We start from the raw sequence: 24,723 nt of genomic DNA on the forward strand, positions 1-24,723 counted from the left end.
GAGGTGGAGGAGAGACCTCATTGAGCTGTATAAAATTATGAAGGGCCTAGATATAGTGGACAGAAAGGGCCTATTTCCCTTAGCAGAGGGGTCAACAACCAGGGGGCATACATTTAAAGTAATTGGTAGAAGGTTTAGAGGGGATTTGAGGGGTAATTTCTTCACGCAGAGGATTGTGGGGGTCTGAAACTCACTGCCTGAAAAGGTGATAAGAGGCAGAAACCCTCACCACGTAAAAAGTACTTGGATATGCACTTGAAGTTGTCATGTATGTACATGCTGTTTGTAGCCACCAGATGGTGTCATTGTTGGAGGCCACTGAGCAGCATGCACATGGGCTGCTCTGGTGTAAAAGGCCAGCCATTTTGTGAGTCAGATGCTTTGGGCCGTAATAAAGCAGAGCCAAGATTGTACCTTGTTCAGTTAAACAGTACTCAGTTTGTACCTTTATTGCATACGTAACAGAAGTGCCGTAACCTGCAGGGTTATAGACCGAGAGCTGGAAAGTGGGATTGGGCTGGATAGCCTCTTGTTGGCCGGCGTGGGCATGATGGGCCGAAATGGCCTCCTTCTCTGCTGTAAACTTTTATGATTCTGTGATTTTATGAACACAGAGGTGGTTGTGGAGTTAAGGATGGTGGTGGAGAGACCATGTGCCTATGAATAATGTTTCTGCAGGGCAACATGTAATGAGGAGAAGGAGGGGCCAACAAGAGAATCTTGGGGTAATCCAAGAGTGGCAGTGCAGGGGCAAAATAAGAAGCAAATGTAGAATATGCTTTGTACTAGAACCAACGAACCATGTGGAGATGTTGTGCAGAGGGGAATGATGTTGAACAGAGCCAAGACAGCTTTTTTCATAGCTGGTTTAAAATTAAAGAGAAACAATATAATGCAAGGAATAGCTTACAGGTGGAATGAATGCCATTTAAAAAAACTCATTTTTAGTATAAACTTTGTGAACGTAATACTTGGACTCTTTCTGGTCTATCTTGCAATGCATTTTGACATTACAGAGGCGCGGTGTGTCAAGTCTCTCACCGTACGGAGTTGGCGCTTGCGCAGATCAGCGGGGGGAACCGTGCCGGGACCGCTCAGGTTGAATTTGCAGCGAGGATGAAGTCGCGTTTCAACACCGTCGATATCCGAGCGATTATCTCGGAGCTGCAGAGGTATCTGGTAGTGACACTTACCCCGTGCGAGCCTGACTGGGATCAGCCCGCTGCTGGAGCTGACCATCTGAAAACTCCGCGATGAGTTTTAGAAACGTGTTCGGGATCCAGGGCCCGCGCATCTCACTGGCAGCAGAGCGAGCTGGGCTGTAACCTGCAATCCCCCTGGTTACGGGATGGAGGTTAGCCCGGGTCCCTTCGAGGAAAGAGGGCCGCAGAAGTCATGTAGCCAGCGTTGGCCTCTGCGGTTTTGGAACTTTTATTTTGAGTGGGTTGTTTGGAAATACAAAATACAAATTTGAAATACAGATATGTAAATACAAGTTGTTGAAACTTCCAAAATGTTCGGGCACCAGAAATCTTATAAAAATAAAAAATTTTTTTGCTCTTATATTTATGATTTTTAAAGTGTAAGCTTGCCTCTGAATCAGAAGGTTGCTGGTTAAAGCCCCGCTACAGATTTGAGCACATAATCTTAGCTGACACTTCAGTGCACTGACACTGCACTGTTCGAGGCCTTTTGGATGAGATGTCTTTTTTTTATTCGTTCCTGCGATGTGGGCATTGCTGTCAAGGCCAGCATTTATTACCCATCCCTAACTGCCCTTGAGAAGCTGGCGATGAGCTGCCTTCTTGAACAACTGCAATCTGCATGATCAAATTACTCCCATCGTACTTTTAGGGAGGGAGTTCCAGGATTTTGACCCAGTGACGATGAAAGAATGGCAATATATTTCCAAGTCAGGATGGTGTGTGACTTGGAGGGGAACTTGGAGGCAATGGTCCTCATGCACCTGCTGCCCTTGTCCTTTTTAGGTGGTAGAGGTCGTGGGTTTGGGAGGTGTTGTCGAAGAAGCCTTGGCGAGTTGCTGCAGTGCATCTTGTAGATGGTACACAATGCATCTATGGTGGAGGGAGTGAATGTTTAAGGTGGTGGATGGGGTGCCAATCAAGCGGGCTGCTTTGTCCTAGATGATGTCGAGCTTCTTGAGTGTTATTGGAGCTGCACTCATCCAGGCAAGTGGAGAGTGTTCCATCACACTCTTGACTTGTGCCTTTTGTAGATAGTGGAAAGACTTTGGGGAATCAGGAGGTGAGAAACTTGCCACCGAATACACAGCCTCTGACCTGCTCTTGTAGCCACAGTATTTAAGTTTCTGGTCAAAGGTGACCCACCAATTGCTGATGGGGGATTTGGCGATGGCAATGTCATTGAATTATATTGGATCACATAGGTTATACGGCACAGAAACAGGCCATTCAGCCCAACCAGTCCATGCCGGCATTTATGCTCTACTTGAGCCTCCTCCCAGCTTTCCTCATCTAAATCTATTAGCATAACCCTCTATTCCTTTCTCCCTCGTATGCTTGTCTAACCTCCCCTTAAATGCATCTATACTATTTGCTTCAACCACTCCCTGTGGTAGCGAGTTCCACATTCTCACCACTCTTTGGGTAAAGAAGTTTCTTCTGAATTCCCTAATGGATTTCTTGATGACAACTTATATTGATGGCCTCTAGTTATGATCTTCCCCACAAGTGGAAACATTCTCCCTGTATCCTCTCTATCAAAATTTTTCAGAATTTTAAACACCTCTATTAGGTCACCTCTCAGCCTTTTTTCAAGAGAAGAGAGACCCAGGGTGGTTATTTGACATTCTCTTGTTGATGATAGTCATTGCCTGGCGCTTGTGAGGTGCGAATATTAGTTGTCACTTATCAGCCCAAGTCCAGGTCTTGCTGCATGTGGGCATAGACTTCTTTAGCTTCATTATCTGAGGAGTTGCGAATGGATCTGAACACTCCAATCATCAGCAAACATTCCCATTTCTAACCTTATGATGGAGGGAAGGTCATTCATGAAGCAGCTGAAGATGGTTGAGCTTAGGACGTGGCCCTGAGGAACTCCTGCAGCGATGTCCTGGGGCTGTGATGATTGGCCTCCAACAACTGCAACCATCTTCCTTTAATAAGAACATAAGAAATAGGAACAGGAGTAGGCCATACGGCCCTTCGAGCCTGCTCCGACATTCAATAAGATCATGGCTGATCTGATCATGGACTCAGCTGCACCTCCCTGCCTGCTCCCCATAACCCCTTATCCCTTTATCGTTGAAGAAACTGTCTATTTCTGTCTTAAATTTATTCAATGTCCCAGCTTCCACAGCTCTCTGAGGCAGCGAATTCCACAGATTTACAACCCTCAGAAGAAATTTCTCCTCACCTCAGTTTTAAATGGGCGGCCCCTTATTCTAAGATCATGCCCTCTAGTTCTAGTCTTCTCCATCAGAGGAAACATCCTTTCTGCATCCACCGTGTCAAGCCCCCTCATAATCTTATACGTTTCGATAAGATCACACCTCATTCTTCTGAATTCCAATGAGTAGAGGCCCAACCTACTCAACCTTTCCTCATAAGTCAACCCCCTCATCTCTGGAATCAACCTAGTGAACCTTCTTTGAACTGCCTCCAAAGCAAGTATATCCTTTCGTAAATATGGAAACCAAAGCTGCACGCAGTATTCCTTTGTGCTAGGTATGACTCCAGCCAGTGGAAAGTCTTTCCCCTGATTCCCATTGACTTCAGTCTTACTAGGGCTCCTTGATGCCGCAATCAGTCAAATGCTGCCTTGATGTTTCTCGCCTCACCTTTTGGAATTCAGCTCTTTTGTCCATGTTTGGACCAAGGCTGTAATGAGGTCTGGAGCTGAGTGGTCCTGGCGGAACCTAAACTGAGCATTGGTGAGCAGGTTATTGATGAGTAAGTGCTGCTTGATAGCACTGTCGACAACACCTTCCATCACTTAGCTGATGATTGAGAGTAGACTGATGGGGCATAAATTGGCCGGATGGGATCTGTCCTGTTTTTTGTGGATCGGACATATCTGGGCTGTTTTCCACATTATTGGGTAGATGCCTGTGTTGCAGCTGTACTGCAACAACTTGGCTAGAGGCGTGGCTAGTTCTGGAGCACACATCTTCAGCATGACAGTCGGGATATTGTTGGGGCCCATAGCCTTTGCTGTATCCAGTGCCTCAGCCATTTCTTCTTATCACGTGGAGTGAATTGAATTGGCTGAAGACTGGCTTCTGTGATGGTGGGAACCTCTGGAGGAGGCTGAGATGGATCATCCACTCTGTACTTCTGGCTGAAGATGGTTGCAAATACTTCAGCCTTGTCTTTTGCACTCGCATGCTGGGCTCTGCTATCATTGAGGATGGGTATGTCCCTGGAGCCTCTTTCTCCTTGCCCCCACCCTACCATTGGTTGTTTAATGGTTTAAGCTTTGATTTGATCCGTTGGTTGTGGGATCGCTTAGCTCTGTCTAGCATGCCGCTTCCATTGTTTAGCATGCATGTAGTCTTGTGTTGCAGCTTCACCAGGTTGGCACTTCATTTTTAGGTACGCCTGGCTTGCTCTTCTACAATCCTCATTGAACTAGGGTTGGTCACCTGGCTTGATAATGGTAGAGTGAGGGATATGCCAGGCTGTCCAGTTATAGATTGTGGTGGAATACAATTCTGCAGCTGCTGATGGTCCACAGCCCCTCATGGATGCCCAGTTTTGAGCTGCTAGATCTGTTCTGAATCTATTCCATTTAGCACAACACGATGGATGGTGTCTTCAGTGCAAAGACGGGACTTCGTCTCTGTGCGGTGGTCACTGCTACCAATACTGTCATGAACAGATGCATTTGCGACAGGTAGATTGGTGAGAGCGAGGTCAAGTAGATATTTCCGTCGTGTTGGTTCTCTCACCACATGCCGCAGGCCCAGTCTGGCAGCTATGTCCTTCAGGGCTCAGTCAGTAGTAGTGCTACCGAGCCACTCTTGGTGATGGACATTGAAGTCCCTGCACCCAGAGTACATTCTGTGCCCTCGCTACGCTCAGTGTTTCTTCCAATTGGTGTTCAACATGGAGCAGTACTGATTCATCAGCTGAGGGAGGGCAGTAGGTGGTAACTAGCACAAGGTTTCCTTGCCCATGTTTGACCTGATGCTGTGGGACTTCATGGGGTCCGAAGTCAATGTTAAGGACTCCGAGGGCCACTCCTTCTCGTTTCTGTAGGTGAATGTAAAAGATAACTGGGTACTACTCAGAGAGGAGATTAAGGAATTCTTCCTGTATCCTGCCCAACAAGCTTCTCACAACCAATACCACCAAAAACAAATTAACTAGTGGTCTTTTTGTCATCTGTGGAACTTAGCTGCGTGCAAATGGGTGTTATGTTTGCTTAAATGACAACAATGACTGCACTTCAAAAATAACTCATTGGTTGTAAAATGCAGGGTGTCCTGCATATGTGAAAGGCACTATCTAAAGGAAAGTTTTTTATGAGGTAGAGACATTAAGGTTTTTCAATTAATTTTCATCATCAGCAAAGCAGATCATAGAACTTGAGTCACGATCTCTTCATCCATCCCACACTACCTAGCTTTGCAAAAATTGTCAATCCTGTCTTCAGTGACACCTGCTGTTCTCAATTCTTGGTAAAATCCAATCTCTTGTAATTAAACTACAATTTCTCCTGTTTGAGGCACCACTGTTTTCCGGAATTTTGCAGCTTTCAACAGGTTAAAACAGTAAGAGAGAACCTTCCATTGTTGGTGACACATTTCAGGTGATAAGTAGAATCCCAACTTGCTAGTTAACTCTGCACAGACCAGGGATTGAAGTTCATATGTTCCTAACCTGTATGGTTTAGTACCTCACCTGTAAGGTGCATTTACGCACTGAGACACATGGACGAGCCTTGTTTTTTTTGTTGTTTTTGATCTTTGTGTTGGTATGTTCATAACCCTGTATAGCCTGCAGTTTCCATTGTTAGCACATAACTTGAGTGGCTCCATTAAAATAGCAGATGAAAGGAAAGTGTTACGAGTTTCTAAGCATTCATATGCTAATATCCGAAACAATAACTTCTAGTCTTGTTTTTGAGTGAAGTATAAAGAACAGAGTGACTATTTGTCCTAACTATAGTCACCAACTCCGCCCCAACCTCCCCAGCGCAATTTTCACTAACTTTTCTGCGCACGAGTCCGTTTGAGCAGCAGTTTGAGTGAAGAGTGCAGCCAACGGGGTGGGGCGGCGGGGACTGAGCGAGGCGGGCCAGGAGAGACGGAGAGAGAGCTGGGGGAGGGGGGGAGCGGAAAGTGAGCTTTGGGAGGGGGGTGGGGGGAAGAGAGAGCTGGGGGAGGGGGTGAGAGCGAGCTTTTGGGGGTTGGGGGGAGAGGAGATTGAGAGACTGGTAGGTGAGAGAGAGACTGGGGGGGGAGAGAGAGAGAGAGAGAGCTTGGAGACTGGGGGGAGAGAGTGAGCTTGGAGGAAGAACGAGAGACTTGGGGGGAGGGGGGGGCGCGGGATCGGAGGGGAGAGAGGGAACTCTGGAAGGCGGATCACGTTCTTCCAACCCCCTGGTGCATACAAGCTCGGTGCGTGTGTTGCAAGGGACATCGTTGGGGTGGATGAAATCCAGAAGTCACGATACTGTCACTATTCACTTCATACCCAATAAACCTGTTAACAATCTGCACACAATGTCCCAGCTATGGGGGGGGAGGCGGTAGGGTTAAGGTCACACACTTGCCCAGGGGTAAGGGACTTCGGCTGGGGGAGAGATGCACTTGCGCTGGGGTAAGGGACTTCGGCTGGAACTTGGTGGCTTTTGGGGAGATGTATCCTCTGGCTTCTGAAGTCGATGGATCAAATTACAAATTAGAAAGTCAGTCAGAACTTGGGCTTCAGGGTGTGGCTTATCCTCCAAGGGGACCAATCAGCAGTAGGTCATGTGAAAATGGAGATCCAATCAGAGAAATGGCTGCCTTTCAGTTAGTACAAATAGATGCATCCTTTTAAGAATTAGGCTACTTTTTGTTTAACTAAAATAAAGACTTGGTAGGTATCTTTATACATTATTGCGCTAATACTTTTTTGTATATTCTGCTTTTAAATACGACTGACATTTTGATTTGTATTTAGACATCTTTTGGAAATTAATAAAACCAGGCAAATCTACTGTTTGGTTTTATGGTGGCTATATGATTTTTCTTTATTTAAATAATTTAACATTAATTTCCTTTAGTTTACTAGGGATGAGGGTAAACAATGTGTATGATGTGGACAACAAGACTTATCTCATTCGACTTCAGAAGTAAGTTTTGCTATGTAACCTGTGTTTTGTTTCATCTGTCAAAGTACAGTTTAGAACATAACATAAGAAAAAGGAGCAGGAGTAGGCCATACGGCCCCTTGAGCCTGCTCCACCATTTAATAAGATCATGGCTGATCTGATCATGGACTCAGGTCCACCTCTCTGCCCGCTCCCCATAACCCCTTATTGCCTTATCGTTTAAGAAACTATCTATTTCTGTCTTAAATTTATTCAATGTCCCAGCTTCCACAGCTCTCTGAGGCAATGAGTTCCACAGATCCACAACCTTCTGAGAGAAGAAATTTCTCCTCATCTCAGTTTTAAATGGGCGGCCCCTTATTCTAAGATTTTGCCCTCTAGTTCTAGTCTCCCCTATCAGTGGAAACCTCCTCTCTGCAAGCATCTTGTCAAGCCCCTTCATAATCTTACACATTTCGATAAGATTATCTCTCATTCTTCTGAATTCCAATGAGTAGAGGCCCAACCTACTCAACCTTTCCTCATAAGACAACCCCCTCATCTCCGGAATCAACCTTGTGAACCTTCTCTGAACTGCCTCCGAAGCAAGTATATTCTTTGGTAAATATGGAAACCAAAACTGCACACAGTATTCTCGGTATGGCCTCACGAATACCCTGTACACTGTAGCAAGACTTCCCTGCTTTTATACTCCATCCGCTTTGCAATAAAAGCCAAGATTCTGTTGGCCTTCCTGATCACTTGCTGTACCTGCATACTATCCTTTTGTGATTCATGCACAAGTACCCCCAGGATCCGCTGTACTGCAGCACTTTGCAATCGTTCTCCATTTAAATAATAACTTGCTCTTTGATTTTTTTTCTGCCAAAGTGCATGACCTCACACTTTCCAACATTATACTCCATCTGCCAAATTTTTGCCCACTCACTTAGCCTGTCTATGTCTTTTTGCAGATTTTCTGTGTCCTCCTCACACATTGCTTTTCCTCCCATCTTTGTATCGTCAGCAAACTTGGCTACTTTACACTCTGTCCCTTTTTCCAAGTAGTTAATATAGATTGTAAATAGTTGGGGTCTCAGCACTGATCCCTGTGGCACTCCACTAGTTACTGGTTGCCAACCAGAGAATGACTCTCTGTTTTCTGTTAGTTAGCCAGTCCTCTATCCATGCTAATATATTACTCCCAACCCTGTGAACTTTTATCTTGTGCAGTAATCTTTTATGTGACACCTTGTCAAATGCCTTCTGGAAGTCCAAATACACCACTTCCACTGGTTCCCCTTCATCCACCCTGTTCATTACATCCTCAAAGAATTCCAGCAAATTTATCAAACATGATTTCCCCTTCATAAATCCATGCTGACTCTGCCTGACCGAATTTTGCTTTTCCAAATGTCCTGCTACTGCTTCTTTAATAATTTTCCCAACAACAGATGTTAGGCTAACTGGTCTATAGTTTCCTGCTTTTTGTCTTTCTCCTTTTTTAAATAGGGGCGTTACATTTGCAGTTTTCTAATCTGCTGGGACCTCCCCAGAATCCAGGGAATTTTGGTAAATTACAACCAATGCATCCACTATCCCTGCCGCTACTACTTTTAAGACGCTCGGATGCAAGCCATCAGGTCCAAGGGATTTATTTGCCTTTAGTCCCTTTATCTTACTGAGTACCACCTCCTTAGTCATTGTGATTGTATTAAGTTCCTCCCCCGTAAAGACTGATAGAAAATATTTGTTCAGAGTTTCTGCCATCTCGATGTTCCCCATTACTAATTCTGTTAGTGGTTATAAGGATAGGTATTTGAATCAATTTTTTTTAACCAGTACAATTATTTTCTATACACCTTTCATATTTTCTAAATTGAATAAGTGGCGAGTCAATCTGAATCTAATCAAATTTATAATTTATTTGGATTGGCTAATTGGTTCAATGCAAAAATAGTGTATCTTTCAGAAATAATAGGCACATGACCAAGCTCATTTCCAAACAACTGTATTTGGTGTCCCACCTAAACTGGCATGAATACTTTAACATCTCTTGAATCTATACTTTCTCACATTTAAATTCTTGTGGCTGAATACATTCTTAAAAAACTTGTATTTCCTCGCTCAATTTTTGCCTAAGCAGCCTACTTGATAGCATGCATTCTCCTGCAGCAGAGATATGTGATTGTGCAGCAGCGATGAGGCATAATTCAAATAGGGATAGCTAGGTAAGGTCAGTTTCATTCTCTCTGGTAGAATGCATTGTTCTTGTATGGTACTCCAGTCAATATCTAGAAAACTATCAACTGTTGTAGGTGAACTCCAGTAACCCTAATATTGCAAATTAGAACTTCCTTGTTTTACCGACAAGTACTTAACTACTTGAGTGACAAACACTGATGCTGGTGGTGAAACTTGTTTCTATCCGTTTGCTTTTGTTTTGAATTGATTTGAAACAAGTTCTAATACAAATTATTTGATTCTCCTGCACTTTAAAACTGCAGTTATTTTGATATTTGTAAAACCTGCTTCCTAATCATCCAGACAGAAAGCAATATAATTTTAAATTATAATTTAAACTACCATTCCATAAAAAAATTCAGTTACTCCTTGATGTCTAGATTTAAAGATAAAATCTTTGCTAGAAGCATGTTTTGAAATAATTTAATATTTGGATTTAAGACCAAGCTAGATTTTTTAATTTAAATTGGATGTCTCACCAATAATAGGAAGAAAATTGCGGTCAGAGGTTTCCTTCAGACAAACGCCTCCGACCCAGAAAAAAATTACGAAAATACCTGGTGGTCCCAGAGGGACATAGGTCGGAGGCCTTCATTCACTGTGCAGCGCACAGGAACATGTCTTCCAGATAGGTACTCATATGCTGGAATCACATGGGCCTGAACCACCAATCACTATCTAGTATTCTAATTGATAATGGAAACTCTGTTTGTACGGGCTCCCATTACTATCAATGAGAATATCCCCCAAAACACCGAAACACAGCACAATAAATTAAAAAAAACACCTCACATATTTAAAATGAATTGAAATTGAATGTAATTAAACATTTTTTTAATGTTTTAATATTGTTAAAAATAAACTTGCCTTAATGGACAGGGTTTTTAATATAGAAATGAGTAATTAAATTAAATATTTCTGTGTTTTAATACTCTTACGCTCGTAAAAGTAAGCTATATGCCTGCTTTTACCAGTCGTAAGAGTTTGAAGGACATTCTCTGGGCAAGAGTTGGGCAAATAGCCCAATCTCCGCCCTGCAGATGTCCTTCCTGCGGGGATGTGTTGGATCTGCCTAAAGACGTTTTGACAGATTGGAAAAGCTGGTTCTCGGCACATGCACATCGCGCGCCGAGAACTGGCATTTGTGAGACCTCGCCAGATGTGTGCGCACTTCGTACGGACCAACGAGCCTGCAATTTTCAGCCCAATAGATTTTAGAAGCATCAAGAAGGGTACTAATTTCCTGTTAACGATTACCACAGTCTCGCATTATATTTAACTTGTTTGTTTCTATTTTACCTGTTCTTTACATTTCTTCACAGACCAGAATCAAAAGCTGTTCTTTTGGTTGAATCTGGTATCCGGATCCACACAACAGAGTTTGAATGGCCAAAGAATATGATGCCCTCAGGCTTTTCAATGAAGGTACAAAATAATCACTGCCCAATAGTATCAAAATAGTCTTTTAACAGTTTTGCAGATTTAACAAATTTCCAGTAATTGTTATAAACTTTAAGAATGTGTTGAACACCTATATCGTCAAATTTGTTATTTTATAAAATAGATTTGTAAATTACTCTCTGATAGGACGCTTAAAATAAAGTGTTTACTCTGAAATTATGTTATGATGCAGCATATCTTCCTGCTGCCTTAAGTCCAATCATAAAATTAAAATCCCGCCCCCCCCCCCCCCCCCCCCATAAGTCTTATACCTGATTACTAGGGAGTATTGCATTAAATTTCTACTAAAACTGATGTGACTTTTGTTTTGGTTGCAGTGCCGTAAACATCTAAAGTCACGAAGATTGATCTACATCAAGCAACTTGGGGTTGATAGGATTGTAGATTTTCAGTTTGGCTCTGATCATGCAGCTTACCATTTGATTATTGAACTGTACGACCGAGTAAGTCACAATAAAAATTCACTTTTCTTTTAAAAATGATGTAGTTGAATATTTTAGATAAGTTCATTGTTATACGTACTCAACAATATTAAAGGTATTTTCTGCATGGAAGCTGAATTCTATCTCTGGCATTCTTCCTCATTCACTTGTCTTCTTTGTATCTTCGGATAAGTCTCAGGTCTCTGTAAACAACAGTGCAATTGTCATTGGTTTGCAGGATCTTGCGAAGACATCGTTAGTAGTATTTCTCCAGCGATGTCTCCGCAAGATCCTGCAAATCCCCTGCGAGGATAGTCACACCAGTGTCGGTGTTCTCGCTCAGGCCAACATCCTCAGCATCAAAGCACTGACCGCACTCGACCAGCTCCGTTGGGCGGGCCACATCGCCCGCATGCCCGACACGAGATTTCCAAAGCAAGCGCTGTATTCGGAACTCCTACATGGCAAGCGAGCCCCAGGTGGGCAGGGGAAACGTTTCAAGGACACCCTCAAAACCTCCTTGATAAAGTGCAACATCCCCACCGGCACCTGGGAATCCCTGGCCCAAGACCGCCCTAAGTGGAGGAAGAGTATCCGGCAGGGTGCTGAGTACCTCTAGTCTCGTTGCCGAGAGCATGCAGAAAAGAAGCGCAGGCAGCGGAAGGAGCGTGCGGCAAACCAGTCCCACCCACCCTTTCCTTCAACCACTGTCTGTCCCACCTGTGACAGAGACTGTAATTCCTGTATTGGACTGTATAGTCCCCTGAGAACGCACTTTTAAAGTGGAAGCAAGTTTTCCTCGACTTCGAGGGACTGCCTATGATGATGATGTAATTGATTGTCCAGTTGGATAAATTCTCAATTTATTCCGCACCAGATTGAACTAGTTTGAATATTTTAATCTGTGAATTATTTTTTAGTGTCCATGTATGTGTCCTCACTGGAGCATTTTATTATTTAAACTAAAAGTGCTTTAGTACATATATTCTCTGCCTTCAAGTTTTCAAATCAATTATCAGTTGGAGAATAACTAAAGCAATAGTTAGCACACTGTCTCTAGGAACCCAGATTAACAAGTTGAATATTTCACTTTCCCAAGTGGCTGTAATGTATTATGTGAAATTATTTGGGTAGTCTTAACCCACCTAAGAGGAGAAATAAATGTACAATACAGATCTACTCATAGTTTGGGACAAATTGACAATCTCATTCAGAGGCGATAGAGATGAATGGTCCAACAAGTGGAATAAAATTCACACTTGAGTGGAAAATGTAAAAAAGATTTACAAGGATGGTACCAGAACTGTGAGATTACAACTATCAGGAAAGATTGAACAGGTTGGGTTTTTTTTCTTTAGAAAAGAGGAGATCTGATAGAGTTCTTTAAAAGTATGAATAGATTGGACAGGGTAGTTGTGGAAAGAATGTTTCCACTTGTGGGAGAATCCAAAACCAGGGGCAATAAATAACCGATAGTTACTAATACATCCAATAAAGGATTCAGGAGCAATTTCTTTACTCAGAGAGTGGCTAGAATGTGGAACTTGCTATCCCAGGAAATGGTTGAGGCAAATAGCTTTGATGCTTTCAAAAGGAAACTAGATGAGTACACGAGAGAAACGGGAATAAAAAGATACGCTGAAAGCGTAAGATGAGGTAGATGCAATGGGAGGAGACTCGTGTGGCATATAAATACCAGCACAGACTAGTTGGATCAAATCGCCTGTTTCTGTGTTGTATATTCTATGTAATTCTGCATAATTTCCAATGTTACAGTTGACTTCCGAGTGTTTGATGCTGACAGGTACAAAGGACATAAAGTTGTACATTCTCCATTTCCTCTGATTATTACAATTGAGCTGTAATTATTGCAATTATTAATTACTGCCAGAATATTTTACTGTAACATTTACTACCTGTGTGTTTGCAGGGTAACATAATTCTTACTGACCACGAATACACAATTCTAAATCTCCTGCGTTTCCGCACCGATGAAGTAGAAGATGTGAAATTTGCTGTTCGTGAGCGATATCCAGTTGATTATGCTAAAGGTCCAGAGCCTTTGCTATCTTTAGAGAGGTACTGTCAACATGTACATTACTCAAAATTAACAAAATCTAAACATTTTCTGGCATTGTCTTTAGCTTTGTGTCTCATTTCTGGTAGATGAAGTGTTACACTTCGCCTCATAAACAAAACTTTCATAAACTTTAAACTAAAGTATCTTCTTTGATTTTGTTGTAAAGATAGATTTAAAAATGTGATTGTGTCTGTACTGCCCAAATGTTAGAAGAAAAATTTATGAGGTCAAGTGTTCAAAATTGAAACATTTTTTCCCCCTTTTTTTCTTACATTCATGTACTCGGTATAACGTTGGACTTATTTGGGTTTGTCCAGATCATCTTGTTAATCTGCAAATAAGTCAAGTGTGTCCCTATCTCTCTAACCTCCTCCAGCCCTACAATCCTCTGGGATCTCTGCGCTCCTCTAATTCTGGCCTTCTGAGCATTTCCGATTTTACTTGCTCCACCATTGGCAGCCGTGCCGACCAACTGCCTGGGCCCTAAGCTCTAGAATTCCTTCCCTAAACCTCTCCACCTCTCTCCCTCTGCTCCTTTAAGACGCTCCTTAAAATCTGCCTCTTCCCTGTCCTTGATGTTGTGTTTGAACCCAAGATTAACCTCCGACCACACATCCGTTCCATCACCAAGACTGACTACTTCCACCGCCATAACATCGCCCGACTCTGACCCTGCCTCAGCTCATAAGAACATAAGAAATAGGAGCAGGAGTATGCCATTTGGCCCCTCAAGCCTGCTCCGTCATTCAATAAGATTATGGCTGATCTGATTCTGGCCTCAACTCCACTTCCCCGCCTGCTCCCCATAACCCTTGACTCCCTTCATCATCTACTGAAACCTTCATCCATGGCTTTGTTGCCTCTAGACTTGACTATTCCAATGATCTCCTGGCCGGCCTCCCATCTTCCACCCTATATAAACTTGTGCTAATCCAAAACTCTGCTGCCCATATCTTAAGTCCCGTTCACCCATCACCACTGTGATTGCTGACCTACATTGGCTCCCAGTCCAGCAATGCCTCAATTTAAAAATTCTCATCCTTGTTTTCAAATCTCTCCATGGCCTTGCCCCTCCTATCTCTCTCATCTCCTCCAGCAGAACAAGTCTCTGAGACATCTACGCTCCTCTAATTCTGGTATCTTGTGCATCCCCTATTTTAATCACTCCACCATTGGCGGCTGTGCTTTCAGCTTTTTTGGCCTTGAGCTCTGGAATGCTCTCCTTAAACCTCTCTGCCTCTCTACCTCTCTCTCCTCCTTTAAGATGCTCCTTAAAACCTACCTCTTTGACAAAGCATTTGGCCATCTGTCCTGATATCCTCTTTTGTGGCTTGGTGTCAAATTTTGTGAAGCGGTTTGGGATATTTTACTGCATTAAAGGTGCTATATAAATTGCAAGTTATTTTATTTCTAAATTGTTGAACAGGTACAGCGTCGAGAATCCGGGACTGAGGCCGCTCCGGATTCTGTGTATTTCCGGACTTCGGAACGTCTTTATGATGTCTCGAATCCGGAAACACCCGAGCCCAGGTTCGTGTATTTCTGAACTTCGGAATGTCTTTCCGACGTCCCGAGTCCGGAAATGCCTGGGCCAAGGTAGGTAGGGAGGAGGAGGGAGGGTCAGGCGGGAGGGGGGGGGGGGGGGGGGGGGGGGCAGGGTCGGGCCGAGGTAAGGGGGCAGGTCGAGAAATGTCTGGCCGAGGTAAAGGCGCGGGGGGTGGAGGGGGGAGAGAGAGAGAGAGGTAGAGGTCGGTAGGTCGAGCTGTCTGTTTGTCTGTCTTCCGGACCTCCAGATTCTCGACGCTGTACCTGTATACTCAGACTAAAAGCTGTTTATTGCTGTCAGAACCTGACCGGGTGCAGAACCTATTTTAATGAACATTTAAAGCAAAATTTATGGGGTAATGAAGGGCAATATTTTAATGCATCACATTGAAGTTGAGTCTGTATCTACAATTCTCAAAAATTGATGTCTGGCTGTTTTGTGATGGAAAGGTATAGAGCAGAAGGAAATAAATTATAGGAGGAGATTTTCAAGTCGGGGCCCAAAATGGTGTCAAATTGATGATGTGCCGCAGCACCCGACCAAAGCCTCAGTTGGGAGACCCACACCGTTTCGCGACGAGACTCATTTGAATAACTGTATGATTTTCACCTTGGCAGATTACTGCCCTGGTGGTGAAGGCAAAAATCTACCCCATATGTTTTATTCAAAGTTTGACGTACTGTTTATATTGGTTTTAAACTTAACACGTATATATAAAAAATGACCGGCTATACCAATCATCAATTGCAACATTACTTGTGCTCCAATATCTTTTTAAGTGCATTCTTAATATTTGCCTGAATAGTTCGAAATTGTTGCAGATCTTGGTGATAGATGATATCAGTGTAGTAGTGAGTCCTTTTTGGGTTCAGTTAAAATATTGAGGGGTGAAACATTCAGTGTCCTCGTCTAGGTGCATTTCAGTTTGTCATTTGCTAAAAGATTTTGGACTCCACCCGACTAACTGAATGGAATTTAAACCACTCATATTTCAGGGTTTAGTTCATTAGCCTGGCCCCAACATACTGCTGGCACAGGTATGGTCCTTGGAATGGGAATGCTTTCAGAATCGGAGGAAAGTGTTTTGATACTGCAATCCTGACAAGCCTGCAGGAGTGGTGATGGCTACTGGCATTGTGTCCTTTTGGGTGCTATCCAAAAATAGCCAAAAGGTCTCTAACCCCAGCGATCCTGTTTGCTGGCCCTCAAAAGAAAGCATTTACTTGTCTAGAAGTATGGGAAAGCTGTTGGCAACCTTTCCTCAGATACTTCAATCTGAGAGGGCTCGGGGCCACTGCAACGTTTGGGGCTCCAGCAGGCAGAGACCCAAAAAAATGACATGGGAGGTATTCCGAAGTCACTCCCGTTTACATTTTTATTTCAGTACGACCACTGTTTTGAGGCAGTACCACTCTGCCTATGCTTTGGACATAGGGGTGGGGTGACCTTTGCTTTAATGCCGGTATATAAATTAATCCGGATTCAACGTGGTGCAAAATCGGTCCCACTATATAACTTTAACTGTGACTGATGCATCTGTATGTTACAGTAATTAATTGAAACTTGCCAATTTTTTAAATGCTGAAACAGGCTGACAGAAGTCTTGGCTAATGCACCAAAAGGAGAACAAATAAAGAAAATGCTCAACCCACACCTTTGTGAGTAATATTTTTGTTTGTAAGTATAGTAGCTAAATTAGCAGATACTCAGGAAATCTCGGAGATATCAATATGTTAGTTGTATTATAACATGCTTAATGGCTGTAAATTACTGAAAGCACCGTGAAATAAAATGAAGAAAAGTAAGTACACTACTTAAATATTACTAATGCAAAAGCAAAATACAGCGGATGCTGGAAATCTGAAATAAAAACAGAAAATGCTGGAAATACTCAGCAGGTCAGGCAGCATCTGTGAAGAGAGAAACAGAGTTAATGTTTCAGGTCGATGATCTTTCATCAGAACTGGAAAAAGTTAGAGATGTAACAGGTTTTAAGCAGGGAAAGGGGGAGGGGAGGAAAGAACAAAAAGAACAAGGTAAAAGAGACAAATGGAATGCACCACCATTCAATATGATCATGGCTGATCCTCAGTTCCAACACCATATTCCCGCTTTTCCCCCCATACCCCTTGATGTCTTTTGTCAGAGAGAAGGGCAGAACTTCTTCAAGGTGGGCATTCCCGGAAGAGAAGTGGCAGTGAATTAAACACCAACATAAAAGCCTCTGTACTTGCTTAAAACCTGTTAGAAACATAGAAAATAGGAGCAGTAGTAGGCTATTCGGCGCTTCGAGTCTGCACCGCCATTCAATATGATCATGGCTGATCCTCTATCTCAATACCATATTCCCACTTTTCCTCCATACCCCTTGATGCCTTTTGTTTCCAGAAATCTATCTATCTCCCTCTTAAATATATTCAGTGACTTGGCCTTCTGTGATAGAGAATTCCACAGATTCACCACCCTCTGAGTGAAAAGATCTCTCCTCATCTCGGTCCTAAATTTCCTACCCCGTATCCTGACACCGTGACCCCTTGTTCTAGACTTCCCAGCCAGGGGAAACATCCTCCCCACATCCAGTCTATCAACCCAGTCAGAATTTTATATGTTTCTATGAGATCCCCTCTCATTCTTCTAAACTCTAATGAATACAGGTCTAGTCGACCCAATCTCTCTTCATACGGCAGTCCTGCCATCCCAGAAATCAGTCTGGTGAACCTTCGCTGCACTCCCTCTATGGCAAGTATATCCTTTCTTTGGTAAGGAGACCAAAACTGCACACAATACTCCAGGTGTGGTCTCACCAAGGCCCTGTATAACTGTAGTAAGACATCCTTGCTCCTGTACTCAAATCCTCTTGCAATGAAGGCCAGCATACCATTTGCCTTCCGAACTGCTTGCTGCACCTGCATGTTTGCTTTCAAGGACTGGTGTACAAGGACACCCAGGTCCCTCTATACATTGACTTCCCAAGCCATCACCATTAAGTAATACTTTGTCCTTATGTTTTTCCTACCAAAGTGAATAACTTCACATTTATCCATGTTATACTGCATCTGCCATATGTTTGCCCACTCACTCAACCTATCTAAATCGCCTTGTAGCACCTTTGCATCCTCCTCACAACTCACAAAACTAGGTGGGATTGTGTCGTCAGCAAACTTGGAAATATTACATTTGGTTCCCTCATCCAAATCATTTATTTATTTATATTGTGAATAGCTGGGGCCCAAGCACTGATCCCTGTGGTACCCCACTAGTCACTGCCCGCCACCCTGAAAAAGACCCGTTTATTCCTACTCTGTTTCCTGTCAGTTAACCAATTTTCAATCCATGCCAATACATTACCGCAATCCTATGTGCTTTAATTTTGCACACTAACCTCTTATGTGAGACTTTATCAAAGGCCTTCTGAAAATCTAAATACACTACATCCACTGGTTCTCCCTCATCTATTCTATCAGTTACATCCTCAAAAATCTCCAGTAGGTTTGTCAAACATGATTTTCCTTTCATAAATCCATGTTGACTTTGTTTAATCCCGTTGATATTATCTAAGTGTGCCGTTATCACTTCCTTTATAATAGACTCTAGCATTTTTCCTATTACCGATGGGCTAACCGGTCTGTAGTTCCCCGTTTTCTCTCTCCTTTTTTAAATAGCGGGGTTACATTTGCCATCCTCCAATCTGCAGGAACTGTTCCATAATCTATAGAATGATGTTCTAATAAGTTCCAGTTCTGATTTAAAAAGTCATCGACCTGAAATGTTAACTTTGTTTCTCTCTCCACAGATGCTGCCTGACCTGAGTATTTCCAGCATTTTTTGTTTTCGTTACTTAAGTATTACTGTTGTGTTATCCGTATGTTGGCTGTACAAAAAAGTCATAATAAGCTGGTATATATTTAGCCTATACAGTTCTAAGTAAAATATACTGTAATCATGATAATCATTGGACCCTAGGGGTCCGTAGAGACTTTCCAGGGGGTCTGCGAAGAAATACCCCAATCGGTGGTGGAGACCGGCTAGGTGCTGCTGAATGGTTACCATGGTGGCGGTAGCAGTGGCGATGCGCTGCAAGAAGTGGAGAGAGAGAGAGGGAGGGAAAAGACAGCAGGCCAGCAGATGCTTAATTGGCAGCCAATCAGCTGCAAAATTCTTTGACAGCTGTTCACAGGTCTGGCAGTGAATTGACAACAGGGAACCAATCACAAAGCGAAGTGACGGGGAGCAACCAGTGGAAGAGCAAGTGGCGGTTGGAGTCGGGCTGCCGCTCTGCCTTTTTCCTTTCCCTGGGCCGAGCTGTGATGTGACGGTACTTATCACCCACCTGCATGGCGAGGATCATGAAGCCCTTCGTGGGGAGGCTGCCCCCAGAGGTGCGGTGGGACGAGGTTCAACTGTTGTTCGAGTAGTTCGCCAGAGTCAGCGAGTGCAATCTGGAGAAGGTGGGGGGTGGGGTGGGGTGGGGGGTGGGGAAGGAGAGATGATGGGATACAGAGAGAAAAATGGAGGTAGAGAGATTGGGGAAGAGTGACAGGGAGAAAGAGATGGAGGCAGAGAGAGAGAGCTGGAGATACAAAGAGAGTGAGTGATGGGGAGAGAGAGATTATGTACAAAGAGGAATGGGGAGAGAGATGTGAAGGTAGAGAGAGAGATGGGAAAGATTGACCGGGAGAGCGAGGGTGAGATGCAGGGGAAAGGGATCAAGGCCAGTGGAGGGGGGAAGAGAGGGATGGAAACGTAAAAGGAAGAGATTGACACGGCTGGCGGAGAGGGGATGGTGAGGGGTGTGGGAGAGATTAAGGGAGGAAGAGAGAGACCGGGAAGGTAGAGAGAGGAGTAGACACGGAGGACAAAAGATAGAGATCATAGAATCATAGAATGGTTTCAGCACGGAATAAGGCCATTCAGCCTGTCGAGCCCATGCTGGCTTGCTACAAGAGCACCTCCGCTAGTCTCACCCCCCCCCTGCCCTTTCCTCGTAGCCCTGCAATTTTTTTTCTTTCAGGTACTTATCCAACTCCCTTTTCAAATCAGTGATCGAGTCTGCCTCCACCACTCTTGCAGGCAATGCATTCCAGATCCTAACCACTCGTTGTGTAAACATTTTTTTTCTTATGTTGCCTTTGGTCCTTCCGCCAATGGGAACAGTCACTCTCGATCTACTCTGTCCAGACCCTCTATAAAATCTCCTCTCAACCGTCTCTGCTCTAAGGAAAACAACCCCAGCTTCTCCGGTTTATCCACGTAACTGAAATCCCTCATTCCTCGAATCATTCGAGTAAATCTTTTCTGCACCCTCTCCAAGACCTTTACATCCTTCCTAAAGTGCAGTGCCCAGAATTGGACACAATATTCCAGTTGAGGCTGAGCCAGTGTTTTATACAGGTTCATCATAATTTGCATGCTTTTGTACTCTATACTTCTATTCATGGAGCCCAGGATCCCGTAAGCTTTTTAGAAACTTAGAAACATAGAAAATAGGTGCAGGAGTAGGCCATTCGGCCCTTTGAGCCTGCACCGCCATTCAATGAGTTCATGGCTGAACATGCAACTTCAGTACCCCATTCCTGCTTTCTCGCCATATCCCTTGATCCCCCTAGTAGTAAGGACTACATCTAACTCCTTTTTGAATATATTTAGTGAATTGACCTCAACAACTTTCTGTGGTAGAGAATTCCACAGGTTCACCACTCTCTGGGTGAAGAAGTTTCTCCTCATCTCGGTCCTAAATGGCTTACCCCTTATCCTTAGACTGTGACCCCTGGTTCTGGACTCCCACAACATTGGGAACATTCTTCCTGCATGTAACCTGTCGAAACCCATCAGAATTTGAAATGTTTCTATGAGATCCCCTCTCATTCTTCTGAACTCCAGTGAATAGAAGCCCAGTTGATCCAGTCTTTCTTGATATGTCAGTCCCGCCATCCCGGGAATCAGTCTGGTGAACCTTCGCTGCACTCCCTCAATAGCAAGAATGTCCTTCCTCAAGTTAGGAGACCAAAACTGTACACAATACTCCAGGTGTGGTCTCACCAAGGCCCTGTACAACTGTAGTAACACCTCCCTGCCCCTGTACTCAAATTACCACGCTATGAAGGCCAACATGCCATTTGCTTTCTTAAGCGCCTGCTGTACCTGCATGCCAACCTTCAATGACTGATGTACCATGACATCCAGGTTTCGTTGCACCTCCACTTTTCCTAATCTGTCACCATTCAGATAATAGTCTGTCTCTCTGTTTTTACCACCAAAGTGGATAACAATGTAAATTCCTGGATTCTTTTACCTCAATCTGGTTCAGTAAAATTACTGAGTCGAATACCTCTTGTGCTTTGAACAAAGCAGTCTTTATTACCGGCCAGTAAGACCTATCAGAAGATATACTCTCTGGATAGAGCGTACACACTCCCTACGGATAGGTGAAGTTACATCGTAAAGCGTCAACAGTTATACAGTTTTGAAATCAGATAACAAAATACAAATGGATTGACATTCTAACTCAGCCACTCATTAGTCAATCGAAATGAGATGTTCTTCTTGAAAGCTCAAGCATTGCCTCTAAATGTTTCAATCTAATGGTGTGTCTACTAACTGAGACCTTGCAATTCTGCAGATTTATTTCATGTTACAATTAGATGTTATTGGCAGGAGTAGTGACTTGAAACCTTGGGAAAGACTGTTAGCTATGCTGATGTTGCACTATTTGCAATCTGACATTCTCCCAGCTATTCTTCCATGGCTTATACATTTTCATATATCCCGTTTACTGTCCTTAATTCCATATATTCCGTTCAGATATCCACATCCCTCCTTTTATCATTCTATGATAACATTTAGGATCATTCTAGGAGGAAAATGTATAGGGAATGTGAACACACCTAATATCCAGAAAAGTTCCCATTTTGCGCATAAACATAAGACATGTAGCTCTCGTCTCTGTCTCCCCTCCCATGCGCCGAAACTGTCATATATCAACACTATTATACAGACTGTGGCATACAGACAGCTTCATCTTATGGCTCAGGATTCAGATAAATAGTCCAATTTTACTGATTAAAAGAGTTCAGTTTTCCCGTCTCTCTTCTCAGGTCACCGTCGGTGTAGCTGGCTGTCTATCACTACGGGTAAAAGTTCAAACTGGTCCACGTTCCAATTAGGATGCCAACGGCCTTGTTCAGCTATGGAGAAGAGGAAGTCTGGAACAGAAACAGGAGTTAGAATAACCAGTAAAATAGGTTCGTTAGAGGGTGGTGAGCTTGCAGTGGTGCAGGTGAACCCAGGCACTTTTACCCTCAACCTTGGCTGCAGTGGGGGTAGTGAGTGACACCTAAAAAGGCCCCTCCCATTGTGGCTCTAATCCCTTCCGAATCCATACATCCCTGGTGCCACGAGGGACAATTCGGGTAAAACTGGGAGGTCGAGGTGAGCATCTTGAACCTGGTTGTGAACTAGTCACAGAGCCTGAGTCAGAGAAAGAACATAGGTGGTCATCAGTCGAGCTGAGATCTCATATCTAGGAACAATCTCCCTCATTAACACCTTAACAACAGTTTGAGTCTTATTGTCCAGGTTAGGGTAGGCTTCAATCCATCTGCTAAACACATCTACTATTACTAACACATATTTGTAACACTGAACTTTTTGCAACTCAATGTAGTCCAACTGAAATGTCTCAAAGGGACCTTCGGGTAGGGGCGTTTTACCCCAATCACAGGGGACTCCCTTCCCTGGATTATGTTGCTGGCCAACCAGGCAACGACTACTGATGTTCTGGGTGAGCGCCTGGAGTCTAGGGTGCCACCAAGTAGCCAAAAGTGTGTCACTCGTGGTCCTTGCTCCACAATGAGTAGCAAAATGCATACATTCAATAACCCATAGAGCCAACTTGTCAGACATGCAAGTCTGTTCCGTGGGAGTGGTCCAGAGTTTAGAAACATTGTCATAAGTGCATGCATAATATTTCCACAACAGTTTATCTTTTTCAGGAGCGTCCTCCTGTGCTTTTATAACATCTTGGATGGTTGGCATTGGTTTTTCCGAGGCTAACTTATCCTTCGCAGGATTTTTAGTCTGACTCATAATTTTGGGCACTACCATCTGTTGGTCACGAGAGGCCTGTTTGGCCTCTTGGTCAGGACAACGATTCCCTATATCAACCAGAGAATTTCCGGTAGTATGGGTGGTACATTTGACAATGGCAATGCGTTTGGGAAACATGAGGGCTTGCAACAAATCAGATACTAACTGTTTAAGATATCTCATTCCCCTGTGAGGTTAGGAATCCCCTATTTTTCCATAATTGTCCGAAATCATGGGCCACCCCAAAGGCATACCTAGAGTCCGTATTGGCTTTGAGATCTTTGGCCAAGATACAGGCTCGGGTGAGGGCGAATAGTTCAGCTTATTGAGCAGAATAGGCGGTTTCAAAAGCGGCAGATTCCAAGACCTGATTCTCCTGGTTTACTATGGCGTATCCTGAGATTCGTGTATCTTCTGGATTAATAGAAGTACTTCCGTCAACATACATAAACAATCATGACTGGGTTCTTCCTCATCTTGGGTTGGCTCAGTAAGAATACAGTCTGGATCTTCCATTGGTACTCAACTAAATCTTCCCTGACTGATGTGGCCTCTTAAATTAAAGATAAGCAATCATGACTGGGTTATTCCTCATCTTGGGGTGGCTCAGTAAGAAAACAGGTTGGATTAATTGCAGTACAGTGCCGAAAGGTCAGTTTAGGATTGCCTGTGATTTCAGTGGGTTCTGTTGGATAGAGGGCCAGTCCACATTGCCCTGCACTGGGATCTCAATCGGATCAATGGGAGTATAACCCACTTGGGAGGGGTTCTCTGCCCACACATGAGGATCCACAGAGTCAGGTATGCCGGAGCCAGTATGATGCTGTAGAGTGCTTAAGACCTTCTCGGGGTCCCCATGAAATTGGACTGTTCGGCCATGTTTTACGATTTGCACATCCCGGCTGGTAGGGTCAGCCTCATCTATGGCCTTGCGTACCATAACTCCCAAATCTTTAGCATGGTGAGGGGCTAATACTTCACGAGCAATATACGGTGCCATTGTTAGGGGCTGTTTCCACAGATTCTTAGCCACTTCCACAAAATCTGCCTCTCTTTCCAGTCCAGTCACTCTAGCCCTTAATAGAATTCCCTTCACTTCCCCTTCGTGATCCTGATAAAAGTTCTGCAGGTCCTGATTCTTTCCACTGGGATCGTATGCTAGGGTCACGTGATAGGGTGCCTGCGGCAGGTCCAGAGACCACCACTGAGGGGTTCTAGTGGTATAATACTGCCGCTTAAGGGTTTCCTGTTTTACAATAATCCCATCATCTCCACACTCCAAATGCAACTGGAATTTGCAAAGGAGGTCTCTAGCCATCAAGTTACAGTCCAGATTGGTTGTGATAACAACTCGATGTTCCACCGATTCTTCTTGGTAACCCATTTTAACCGGTTCTGACACTGGGAATGTCGAGATTTGTCCCAGGAATCCTGAAAGTTCCTGTGTTTCAGTAGAGGCAGGGAGTTTAAGCTTTGATTGTACAGAAGACATGAAGGCTCCCGTATCTATCAAAAAGGGTTGCCACTCATTCAGAATGGGTTCGTCGTCCGGGGAGGATCTCTGCACAATCAAGCTGTGTAGTCAATTGGGGGACAAGTGACCA

The 24,723-nt window shown here is 43.7% G+C and overlaps 1 protein-coding gene across 1 annotated transcript in view; it reads left to right on the top strand.

Moving 5' to 3' along the window:
* The first annotated feature begins 1,074 nt into the window (after positions 1-1,074).
* Positions 1,075-24,723, top strand: part of LOC139263382 (ribosome quality control complex subunit NEMF) — a 136,326-nt gene continuing 112,677 nt past the window's right edge. Inside the window, exons 1-6 of the mRNA XM_070879389.1 lie at positions 1,075-1,172; positions 7,255-7,323; positions 10,848-10,950; positions 11,304-11,429; positions 13,339-13,487; positions 16,625-16,692. Coding sequence (XP_070735490.1) covers positions 1,117-1,172; positions 7,255-7,323; positions 10,848-10,950; positions 11,304-11,429; positions 13,339-13,487; positions 16,625-16,692 — 571 coding nt within the window. The 5' untranslated portion in view covers positions 1,075-1,116. The remainder of the gene's footprint in view (positions 1,173-7,254; positions 7,324-10,847; positions 10,951-11,303; positions 11,430-13,338; positions 13,488-16,624; positions 16,693-24,723) is intronic.

The sequence above is a fragment of the Pristiophorus japonicus genome, chromosome 4, assembly GCF_044704955.1.
Source record: "Pristiophorus japonicus isolate sPriJap1 chromosome 4, sPriJap1.hap1, whole genome shotgun sequence".
Taxonomy (NCBI): Eukaryota; Metazoa; Chordata; class Chondrichthyes; family Pristiophoridae; genus Pristiophorus; species Pristiophorus japonicus.